This window comes from Bombina bombina, chromosome 3 (genome assembly GCF_027579735.1).
Source record: "Bombina bombina isolate aBomBom1 chromosome 3, aBomBom1.pri, whole genome shotgun sequence".
Taxonomy (NCBI): domain Eukaryota; kingdom Metazoa; phylum Chordata; class Amphibia; order Anura; family Bombinatoridae; genus Bombina; species Bombina bombina.
In genome coordinates this window covers 704,104,691-704,117,258 of record NC_069501.1, presented here as the reverse complement: position 1 = coordinate 704,117,258, position 12,568 = coordinate 704,104,691, and the positions used below count along the sequence as shown (strand labels likewise).

The 12,568-nt window shown below is 35.8% G+C and overlaps 1 protein-coding gene across 1 annotated transcript in view; it reads right to left on the bottom strand.

Moving 5' to 3' along the window:
- The window catches only part of ATP2A3 (ATPase sarcoplasmic/endoplasmic reticulum Ca2+ transporting 3), a 521,243-nt gene that overhangs the window by 362,303 nt on the left and 146,372 nt on the right, over positions 1–12,568 (bottom strand). The window contains exon 2 of the mRNA XM_053707504.1: positions 8,289–8,306. Within this exon, the coding sequence (XP_053563479.1) occupies positions 8,289–8,306 (18 nt within the window). The remainder of the gene's footprint in view (positions 1–8,288; positions 8,307–12,568) is intronic.

Here is a 12,568-nt window from a genome sequence, read left to right as displayed (position 1 = left end):
TCTATATATGTATACATATGCATTTATGAGTTTATATGTGTATATATGTCTGTAAATACATATCTACACACATATAAAAACCACACACACATATATATATATATATATATATATATATATATATATATATATATATATATATACATACACACACACACACATATATAACATAATTTATGTAAGAACTTACCTGATAAATTCATTTCTTTCATATTAGCAAGAGTCCATGAGCTAGTGACGTATGGGATATACATTCCTACCAGGAGGGGCAAAGTTTCCCAAACCTTAAAATGCCTATAAATACACCCCTCACCACACCCACAATTCAGTTTAACGAATAGCCAAGAAGTGGGGTGATAAGAAAAAAGTGCGAAAGCATATAAAATAAGGAATTGGAATAATTGTGCTTTATACAAAAAAATCAAAACCACCACAAAAAGGGTGGGCCTCATGGACTCTTGCTAATATGAAAGAAATGAATTTATCAGGTAAGTTCTTACATAAATTATGTTTTCTTTCATGTAATTAGCAAGAGTCCATGAGCTAGTGACGTATGGGATAATGATTACCCAAGATGTGGATCTTTCCACACAAGAGTCACTAGAGAGGGAGGGATAAAATAAAGACAGCCAATTCCTGCTGAAAATAATCCACACCCAGAATAAAATTTTAATGAAAAAACATAAGCAGAAGATTCAAACTGAAACCACTGCCTGAAGTACGTTTCTACCAAAAACTGCTTCAGAAGAAGAAAACACATCAAAATGGTAGAATTTAGTAAAAGTATGCAAAGAGGACCAAGTTGCTGTTTTGCAAATCTGATCAACCGAAGCTTCATTCTTAAACGCCCAGGAAGTAGAAACTGACCTAGTAGAATGAGCTATAATCCTTTGAGGCGGAGTGTTACCCGACTCAACATAGGCATGATGAAATAAAGATTTCAACCAAGATGCCAAAGAAATGGCAGAAGCTTTCTGGTCTTTTCTAGAACCGGAAAAGATGACAAATAGACTAGAAGTCTTTCGGAAAGACTTAGTAGCTTCAACATAATAATACAAAGCTCTAACAGCATCCAAAGAATGCAATGATTTCTCCTTAGAATTCATAGGATTAGGACATAATGAAGGAACCACAATTTCTCTACTAATGTTGTTAGAATTCACAACCTTAGGTAAAAAATTCAAAAGAAGTTCGCAGCACCGCCTTATCCTGATGCAAAATCAGAAAAGGAGACTCACAAAAAAGAGTAGATAATTCAGAGACTCTTCTGGCAGAAGAGATGGCCAAAAGAAACAAAACTTTCCAAGAAAGTAATATAACGACCAAAGAATGCATGGGTTCAAAAGGAGAAGCTTGAAGAGCCCCCAGAACCAAATTCAAACTCCAAAGAGGAGAAATTGACTTAATGACAGGTTTTATACGAACCAAAGCTTGTACAAAACAATGAATATCAGGAAGATTAGCAATCCTTCTGTGAAAAAGAACAGAAAGAGCAGAGATTTGTCTTTCAAGAAACTTGCGGACAAACCTTTATCTAAACCATCCTGAAGAAATATAAGTCTTCCAGACTCTATAATATATCTCTCTAGATACAGATTTACGAGCCTGTCACATAGTATCAATCACAGAGTCAGAGAAACCTCTTTGACCAAGAATCAAGCGTTCAATCTCCACACCTTAAAATTAAGGTTTTGAGATCCTGATGGAAAAAAGAACCTTGAGACAGAAAGACTGATCTTAACGGAAGAGTCCACAGCTGGCAAGAGGCCATCCGGACAAGATCCGCATACCAAAACCTGTGAGGCCATGCTGGAGCTACCAGCAGGACAAACAAGCATTCCTTTAGAATATTAAGAATACCCTTGGAAGAAGAACTAGAGGCGGAAAGATATAGGCAGGATGACACTTGTAAGGAAGAGATAATGCATCCACTGCCTCCGCCCGAGGATCCCTGGATCCGGACAGATACCAGGGAAGTTTCTTGTTTAGATGAGAAGCCATCAGATCTATTTCTGAGAGTTCCCACATTTGAACAATCTGAGGAAATACCTCTGGGTGAAGACCATTCGCCCAGGTGCAACGTTTGGCGACTGAGATAATCCGCTTTCCAATTGTCCATACCTGGGATATGAACCGCAGAGATTAGACAGGAGCTGGATTCCGCCCAAACCAAAATTCGAGATACTTCTTTCATAGCCAGAGGACTGTGAGTCCCTCCTTGATGATTGATGTATGCCACAGTTGTGACATTGTCTATCTGAAAACAAATGAACAACTCTCTCTTCAGAAGAGGCCAAGACTGAAGAGCTCTGAAATTGCACAGAGTTCCAAAATATTGATCGGAAATCTCACCTCCTGAGATTCCCAAACCCCTTGTGCCGTCAGATACCCCCACACAGCTCCCCAACCTGTAAGACTTGCATCTGTTGAGATTATAGTCCAGGTCGGAAGAACAAAGAAGCCCCCTGAACTAAACGATGGTGATCTGCCCACCATGTCAGAGAGTGTCGTATAATCGGTTTAAAGATATTAATTGAGATATCTTTGAGTAATCCCTGCACCATTGGTTCAGCATACAGAGCTGAAGAGGTCGCATGTGAAAACGAGCAAAGGAGATCGCATCTGATGCGGCAGTCCTAAGACCTAAAATTTCCATGCATAAGGCTACCAAAGGGAATGATTGTGACTGAAGGTTTTGACAAGCTGATATCAATGTTAAACTTCTCTTGTCTGACAAGGACAGAGTCATAGACACTGAATCTATTCTAGAAACCTAAAAAGGTTACACTTGTCTGAGGAATCAATGAACTGATTGGTAAATTGATCCTCCAACCATGAACTTGAAGAAACAACACAAGTCGATTCGTATGAGATTCTTCGAAAATGAGAAGACTGAGCAAGTACCCAGATATTGTCCAATAAGGAAATACCAAAAAACCCTGTTCTCTGATTACAGAAAGAAGGGCACCGAGAACCTTTGAAAAAAATTCTTGGAACTGAGGCTAGGCCAAACGGTAGAGCCACAAAACTGGTAATGCTTGTCTAAAAAGAGAATCTCAGACACAAAAAGTGATCTGGATGAATCGGAATATGTAGATACACATCCTGTAAATCTATTGTAGACATATAATGCCCTTGCTAAACAAAAGGCAGGACAGACCTACAGTAACCATCTTGAATGTTGGTATCCTTACATAACGATTCAATATTGATAGATCCGAAACTGGTCTGAAGGAATTGACCTTCTTTAGTACAATGAAGAGATAAAATAAAACCCCAGCCCCTGTTCCAGAACTGGAACTGGCATAATTACTCCAGCCAACTCTAGATCTGAAACACATTTCAGAAATGCTGAGCCTTTGCTGTGTTAACTGGGACACGGGAAAGAAAAAAAAAAATCTCTTAGCAGGTGGCCTTAACTGAAGCCAATTCTGTACCTTTCTGAAACAATGTTCTGAAACCAAAAATTGAGAACGGAATTGATCAAAATTTCTTTGAAGAAAACGTAATCTGCCTCATACCAGCTGAGCTGGAATAAGGTCCGCACCTTCATGGGTACTTAGGAGCTGGCTATAGGTTTTCTAAAAGGCTTGGATATATTCCAAACTGGAAATAGTTTCCAAACTGATACCGCTCCTGAGAATGAAGGATCAGGCTTTTGTTCCTTATTGTGAGGAAAGGAACGAAATGATCATTAGACCTACATTTACCTTAGATTTTTTATCCTTTGGTAAAAAAGTTCCCTTCCTTCCAGAAACAGTTGAAATAATAATTTATTACCCTTGAAAGAAAGGGAAAGCAAAGTTGACTTAGAAGACATATCAGTATTCCAAGTTTAATCCATAAAGCTTTTCTAGCTAAAATAGCTAGAGACATATACCTGACATCAACTCTAATGATATCAAAAGATGGTATCACCAATAAAATTATTAGCATGTTATAGAATAATAATAATGCTATAAAATTATGATCTGTTACTTGTTGCGCTAAAGCTTCTAACCAAAAAGTTGAAGCTGCAGCAACATCCGCTAAAAATATAGCAAGTCTAAGAAGATTACCTGAACATAAGTAAGCTTTTCTTAGAAAGGATTCAATTTTCCTATCTAAAGGATCCTTAAATGAATTACTATCTGCCGTAGGAATAGTAGCACATTTAGCAGGAGTAGAGACAGCCCCATAACCTTAGGGATTTTGTCCCAAAAAAACTCTAATCTGTCAGATGGCACAGGATATAATTGCTTAAACGTTTAGAAGGAGTAAAAGAATTACCCAAATTATTCCATTCCCTGGAAATTACTTCAGAAATAGCATCAGGGAGATTAAACACTTCTGGAATAACTACAGGAGATTTAAAAAACCTTATTTAAACGTTTAGATTTAGAATCAAGAGGACCAGAATCCTCTATTTCTAATGCAATTAATACTTCTTTAAATAAAGAACGAATAAATTCCATCTTGAACAAATACAAAGATTTATCAGCATCAACCTCTGAGACAGAAACCTCTGAACCAGAAGAACCATTATCAGTATCAGAATGATGATGTTCATTTAAAAATTCATCTGAAAAAAGAGAAGTTTTAAAAGACTTTTATGTAAACTAGAAGGAGAAATAACAGACATAGCCTTCTTAATGGATTTAAAAAATAAAATCTCTTATGTTTATCAGGAACACTCTGAAAATTAGATGTTGACGGAACAGCAACAGGTAATGTAACAGTACTAAAGGAAATTTTATCTGCATTAATAAGTTTGTCATGACATGCAATACAAACAACAGCTGGAGAAACAGATACCAAAAATTATAGCAGATACACTTAGCTTGGTAGCTCCAGCAGTAGACAGCGATTTTCCTGTAGTATCTTCTGACTCAGATGCAACGTGAGACATCTTGCAATATGTAAGAGAAAAAACAACATATAAAGCAAAATTGATCAAATTCCTTAAATGACAGTTTCAGGAATGGGAAAAAATGCCAAAGAACAAGCTTCTAGCAACCAGAAGCACTGAAAAAATAAGACTTAAATAATGTGGAGACAAAAGCGACGCCCTTATTTTTTAGCGCCAAATAAGACGCCCACATTATTTGGCGCCTAAATGCTTTTGGCGCCAAAAATGACGCCACATCCAGAACGCCGACATTTTTGGCGCAAAATAACGTCAAAAAATGACGCAACTTCCGGCGACACGTATGACGCCGGAAACGGAAAATAATTTTTGCGCCAAAAAAGTCCGCGCCAAGAATGACGCAATAAAATGAAGCATTTTCAGCCCCCGCGAGCCTAACAGCCCACAGGAAAAAAAGAGTCAAATTGAAGGTAAGAAAAAAATGATTAATTCAAATGCATTATCCCAAATATGAAACTGATTGTCTGAAAATAAGGAAAGTTGAACATTCTGAGTCAAGGCAAATAAATGTTTGAATACATATATTTAGAACTTTATAAACAAAGTGCCCAACCATAGCTTAGAGTGTCACAGAAAATAAGATTTACTTACCCCAGAACACTCATCTACATGTTTGTAGAAAGCCAAACCAGTACTGAAACGAGAATCAGCAGAGGTAATGGTATATATAAGAGTATATCGTCGATCTGAAAAGGGAGGTAAGAGATGAATCACTACGACCGATAACAGAGAACCTATGAAATAGACCCCGTAGAAGGAGATCACTGCATTCAAATAGGCAATACTCTCCTCACATCCCTCTGACATTCACTGCACGCTGAGAGGAAAACCGGGCTCCAACTTGCTGCGGAGCGCATATCAACGTAGAATCTAGCACAAACTTACTTCACCACCTCCATCGGAGGCAAAGTTTGTAAAACTGAATTGTGGGTGTGGTGAGGGGTGTATTTATAGGCATTTTAAGGTTTGGGAAACTTTGCCCCTCCTGGTAGGAATGTATATCCCATACGTCACTAGCTCATGGACTCTTGCTAATTACATGAAAGAAATATATATTTAGACACATATGTATGTATCTCAATGTTAAATCCCTTTGCAGTCCTTTTTTGGTTAACAGCTGAGACCTCATATATTTGTACCCTTAACTTTTTTGTGCAACAATTTTTTACAAATATTTTTAAATTAGTGTTATTATGACTGAACTTTTTAATGTATTTTTGATGTGTGTTGTGATACTTTTTTGTTTCGCGAAACAGTTAACCGGAGTTCTGAGGTTGCGCAATCCTGACGCGTTTACTTTCAACTTGTAACACGAGCGCTACATCTGACACGTGCAAACAGCCTTTATAAACCCGATATCACTCTCACATACCTGTTAACACACTACTCGTAACCTGGCCCTAAATAAGCAACTTCTATATTAACAGAACTGCAGCAACACACTTTTTGGTGCTGCAATATAACAAAATTAATTCTATAAAGCATCCTGTTAGTGGCTATCAGTGACATGTTAAGCCATGAAGCCCAGTCAATTATTTTGTAACCATGGACAGACAACCACAGCGTTAAGGATTTACAGGAAGCTGGTTGGATATACATTAAAAATATTTGCAGTGTGTTGTATTACATCACAAGAAAAGAGAAAGCCGTTTGCAATATAGTAAATATTGTTAATGCAGATATCCATTTATGGATATTTTGTGGTTTTTCCCTGTAGGATCAAAAACTATGCAAAGTTGGTACAAGCAGTCGACTGACATTCAAGCAATGGTAGTTTTCAGCTTGACACACGTGAATTAATTAGAGCAAATGCAAATGATTTAATCTAAGGAAGCCTTACAATGTTCACAGCATTTTACAACAAAAATTAATGATGCTACAAAGACTAAAAAGCTGAAGACAGACAGTAACAAGGTTGATTATCACCCTACTGATCTGTTCTTAGTTTCAATAATATGGCAGAAGTAATAATCCTAAGTGATCACACTTCAGTCACCCTGTGATACTTATCACAATTCTTTACTCATGTGCCCTATACTGTTTTAGGGCTTATGTACTGGTAGTGAACACTTATATGACATTAATGTCATCAGTTTAGTGAAATTATATATTTTCTTAAAAACTTGCAATAGCAATAACCAGCCATTTGTAATGGCTGGATAATTATTGTGTGCCTGCAAATGGGCATATTTGCCTGTTTGCGGGCTGGCGAAAATCTAACACTCCGCTTGTAATCTAGCCAATAATGTTTAGAGTCCTTTTAATGGACCTGAAAATCTAAAGGCAGAAGTAACATTGTTGTCTACAGATTTCTTGGCAAATATTTTGGTAAGCCAACGTTAATACGTCCCTTATACTATATCTTCATATAACAGAGCACAAAATAAAACTTGTAATATGAAGGTCACACAGACAGACTTGTGAAAATATATCAGTAACAGATATATCATATTAAAATGTTAGAAAAATGATAAGGAATTTATAGTTTAATTGCTATGTCTTTATAATTTTAATATTTTTATTATGAATGAGATGATCTTTAAAGTGAATGTAAATTTTGATGCTAAAGTGCACGTTTTTTAAAAATTTGATTAAAAACAGGGGCACTTGAATTCATCAAAATTTACATTTCACTTGTGTTGTGAAAAAATACTTACCTTTTAATCTTGACAGCCGCTCCAGCTTCCTCCACCCGTCACAAAGCCTCTTCCTGGGTCTAAAATGAGGAATCTGGCTTCCTCCATTCACGGCTTAGAATCAGACACTAATTCCCCCGGGGGGGGGGGGGGGGGGGGGAGGCATGATTGGAGGATGACCCATCCATCATTTCTGACGTCAGAAATGGCTTTGCGACGACCGGGGGGAGCTGGAGCGGCTGTCAAGTTTAAAAGGTTAGTATTTTTTCACAATGAGTGAAATATAAATTTTGATAAATTAAAGTGCCCCTGTTTTTAATCAAATTTTTTAAAAACGGGCACTTTAGCATCAAAATTTACATTCACTTTAAGAGTCATTCAATTTTAGTAGCATTTATTCAGTCAGGTCATTTTCTGAACACAGCGTCAATTACTGGGGTATATGAAATATAAAAAAAATATTTAAATAAAGTTTATCAAATTAATACAGTTATTCAGTGACTATATTAAGTGGCATAATGCCCCCAAACTGATGTTAATCTTATCATGACATATGAGGAAATGCCATATATTTATGTTTCTAGAATATTGAAAGTTTCTTTAAACTTGTCAGTTTTAACATGAACAGTACATACTGTACACAGTGTGTCATGAAGAAAGGGTTTTATGTAAGAACAAGACACAATAGTGACATTACTTTCATTTTTGTTTCTTAAAATATCAAAATAGAGGGAAGTGATTCATACCTTCTTCAGCAGGCAGCTCTGTTTATTCAATCAATCCACGACAAAGGAACCATGAAAAACAAAAGAAATAACAGAAATTAGTAAATAAGGTAAAATTACTGTTTGTAGTTTCAGACCTTTTGGATCTAATAAAAGCTACTTTCTCCTCTACATGACTAAAACTGTCAGGTTTCCATTGATTCTAAGGGGCCAATTTATTAAGCAGCAAATGCTGCTTATTTCGCACGAGCCTTCCGGCTGCCGGAAACAGGAGTTAAGAAGCAGCGGTCTTAAGACCGCGGCTCCTTAACTCGTCTGCCACCTCTGAGATGGACTGCAATCATCCCGATCAGATACGATTGGTCGCAAATGTCAAGGGGGCCAGAATTGCTTGTGCAATTTTAAATGCTGACAGCGTATACTGTCGGCATTTAGCGATGTCAGGCGGACATGATTCGGTACAACAAATCATGTCCGCCCCACATTTGATAAATCGGCTCCAATTGCTTAATTTGATAAGAAATATATCATCATATTGTAAATGCAATTTATCATCATAGCTTTTTTTTTTTAGCAAAGTATTAAATGTTGTAATGTAAGTCCATGTAACGCCTATAAAAATCAAAATATGGTTCTTAGCTGAATTGTCAATATTAATATCCTTTATGGGCAGAGCGAATAATCCAGCTTTAACATGAACACCTATATAAATATATTTTTTCTTCACAAACAAACCATATGATGGTAAATGTATTTAAGTGACTGATATGTTTAAACATTGTTTACATTTCAGAAAGTTAGTACTACCAGGCATGTTAGAGATAAGGTACAGTATTGAACACATATAGTTACTCTTTCAACCGGATAGCCAGATCATAAAATAGGGTTTAGTCACTTAGATGCTCACTGTGTAGGAGATAAACAAAAACAAATGAAAAGCTGCTGTACTTTAGTCATGTGACCAAACTGAATAGTGTAAAAAGGCACCTTGTTGTCACCTATTGAAAAGCTTATCAAATTGTTTATCTACAAACATAAACTTAAGACCGTAATGGTGAATTTTGTAGAAAATGAATTAGATAAACTTTCCTAAGGGTCTGTGACCGACCCCTAAATTAGGAAACCATTACAGATTGTTAATGTTACAGTTTTAATTAAATTGTTGTTTGGTGCTTAAACTGAATGTAAAGTTTAATGAGAAAGGGACAGTTTTTTAAAAATACTCCTAAAAACAGGGGCCCTTTCATTCATGAATTTTTAAAACAAACAAATAAAAAAACACTTACACGTAAATACTTACCTTTTTCCTTATGACAGCAGACCGGCGATCCTCCGCACCCAGCTCCTGCTATACTTAGCATATCGATGACGAATCCGGCTTCTTCCAATCATTGTGTGGCATCAGGAGCTGGACGCCTTGGGTTGCATGCAATGATTGGAGGAAGCTGGATTTATCATTGCTGTGCTAAGTACAGCAGGAGCTGCGGGCAGAGGATCGCTGGTCTCCGGTCATAAGGGAAAAAAAGTGTTTGGTTTTTTTAAACGCTTAAATGTAAAGTTTAATGAATGAAAGTGCCCCTGTTTTTAAGAGTATTTTTAAAAACTGGGGACACTCAAACTTAACATTCACTTTAAATTTTAATAGAATAACTGCTTTACTGGGCAATCAAAAGGCATTGGAAATGTAATATGAAAGTTATTTGCCCTAATAGTATAGTATAGTAGTATTTAGGTATCCCAATGAACCCATTCGGGTTTCGAGACACTTTGAGCATTAATGCAAATATCTGATAAAGTTCTTATTCCACACAGATAGATGAAATGGAGGTCTTATTATAGGAAAATTATTTCTAAAAAGAATTGTCACTTCATCGCAAAGCCACTGTTTTTGCAGAAAAAAATAGTGTATGTTCCACTTTTTTAGGGTATACTTTTTTGAAAGAAGTACTCAATTTTCAATGATAGAGAAAGACTTTGCATACAAGTGCTACTCCATTGAGATAAAATCCAGCATAAAAATGTGCCCAACATATTACCTATAAACCACATCACTTCTTATTGTAAAATGTCCACGTAGCACAAAACTAAAAAAATAGAAGTATATGGGTTTTTTTTACACATTCTACACTATTGGGTAATAAGTCTCTCCTTACAATAAGCACAGCCTATTGCCATAAGAACAATGCACACAACAGGGACATATGCAAGATCAATGGGCCTGCATGGGATGGAGTTCATGGCATTTTCCCTCAGTTACCACGCATGATTGACAGGATAGTCTTGGCAGACAAGGAATAAAATGGTTTAAGATTTCATTAACACAGACAAGGCTAACAAAGAAGACATCTGAAATAAAATATGTCGCTATATTTTCACCTGATTCACGCAGATCCTGTCATTAGATTAAAAAGATTTATATGTTCCTTTAATTCTTTAAAGAATAATACAATACTAACTAATTGTAAGAAACCTGATATTGTACAGTGAAAGAACTTAAAGGACCACTAAACACATAGCATAATCAGTAAATGCGTAATAAATAGACAATGCAAAAGCACTTAGAAAGAAATCTACTACTCATATAAAACTCAAACTAACAAATATTAGTTATATTTTCCCTCCCACTGCATCATGTGACAGTCACCAGTCAATCAAAAAAATGCATATATATATATTCTGTGAATCTTGCACATGCTCAGTAAGAGCTGAGGCCTCAGAAAGGGTGCATATAAAAAGATTGAGCCCATTTAGAGAATGGATGTGAACTGGAAAGTTGTTTAAAATGATGTGCTCTATCTGAATAATGCAAGTTTTTTACTTGAGTGTCCCTTTAATCTTATTGTACAGAGATAGAACTTCTCAAGGCTTTAGGCAAAGTCACCAGTAAAGCTTTAAAAGTATACTCAATAATTAAACTCCTGTTACATAAGTCAAAAATGGAAATGTGTAGTTGTATATCTATTCACCATTAAAAACAGCACTAATCAAACTTTGAGGCAAACACACACAAAAAAACAAACAAAAAACTTTTAGTCTTATATTTGTTCAGATAGTCCACGGCACCATATTTACTTTGAAGGAGGAATTTTTTCACTATCATGATTATTTTATGTAATGCGTTTCACAAGAAATGGCTTTTATTACAAAGTACATACTGCACTTCCTCATGCAAGTTAAGCATTATGCATCATCCTAAAAGCTGCATAAGGGATTAAAACAATGTAAATGTAAAATAAAACAACATATTTACTCCAATTATATGCAGGTTATTTATACTATTGGCTAGATTCCAATATATTTTATAGAGTTTATCTAAAGATTTAATGTAGTCATATAAATTCATCATTTTGTTAAACCTGTTTTTTTTTTTTGTTGCTAATCTGATGAAATTGGTCTATTTAAAATACTCAGACGTTTAACACAAATTCCATTCGTATGCACGCGTACATACAAAATGATCATCCAACTTACCTATTGAAAACTCACCTTTACCAATATTAACCTTTCATATAAGTTTTCATTTGTTTACTTATTTTTTTCTTATTTTTTTTAAATATCAACAAAAAAAGGTAAGAGACGATTAGGGGCTAGATTACAAGTGGAGCGCTAATTTATCACGTGCCCGCAAACAGGCAAATTTGCCCATTTGCGGGCGTGCAATAAATAACCAGCCATTATAAGTGGCTGGTTATTGCTACCGCAAGATCAGATCTCTGCTTAATTTTATAAATGTGCCCCAAATGCCCCCAAAATACAGTGTAGTATATTTTATTAAAAAATAAAAATTGTAACATATTTATTTCATTAAATAACTACACCAGGCAGTACTTTGAGGGTAAAGTTGGCAGGTGTAGGGTGTTCGAAAAACAGTACTGAAAAGTGCCTTTACATTGCGGTCTAAGGGAACGGTGTGCTTCCAGTAAATATATATGTATGTGCTTATATACATATATATTTATGTATTAATATGTGTAAATACACATACAAACACATAAATATATATGTATATAATCATATACATATACATTTCATATAGATTTAATATTGCTGCAATCACTGCGCTACTTGCCCCCTTCACTGGGCTTAGGTTCTGTGCCATCTCTGACGGTATAAGAACGAGGCTCCCATTGGAGCCTATGGAAGCGAGCACTTGTGAGCGCAATACTTCCCAGCAATGCTAACGCTCAAATTGTATACATCACCAATAGAGCAACAAGACTGCTTTAATTAGTGATTGATATCAGTCTAAATAAATAGCAATAATAATAATAATAATAATAATAATGTTTAAATTACAAAAT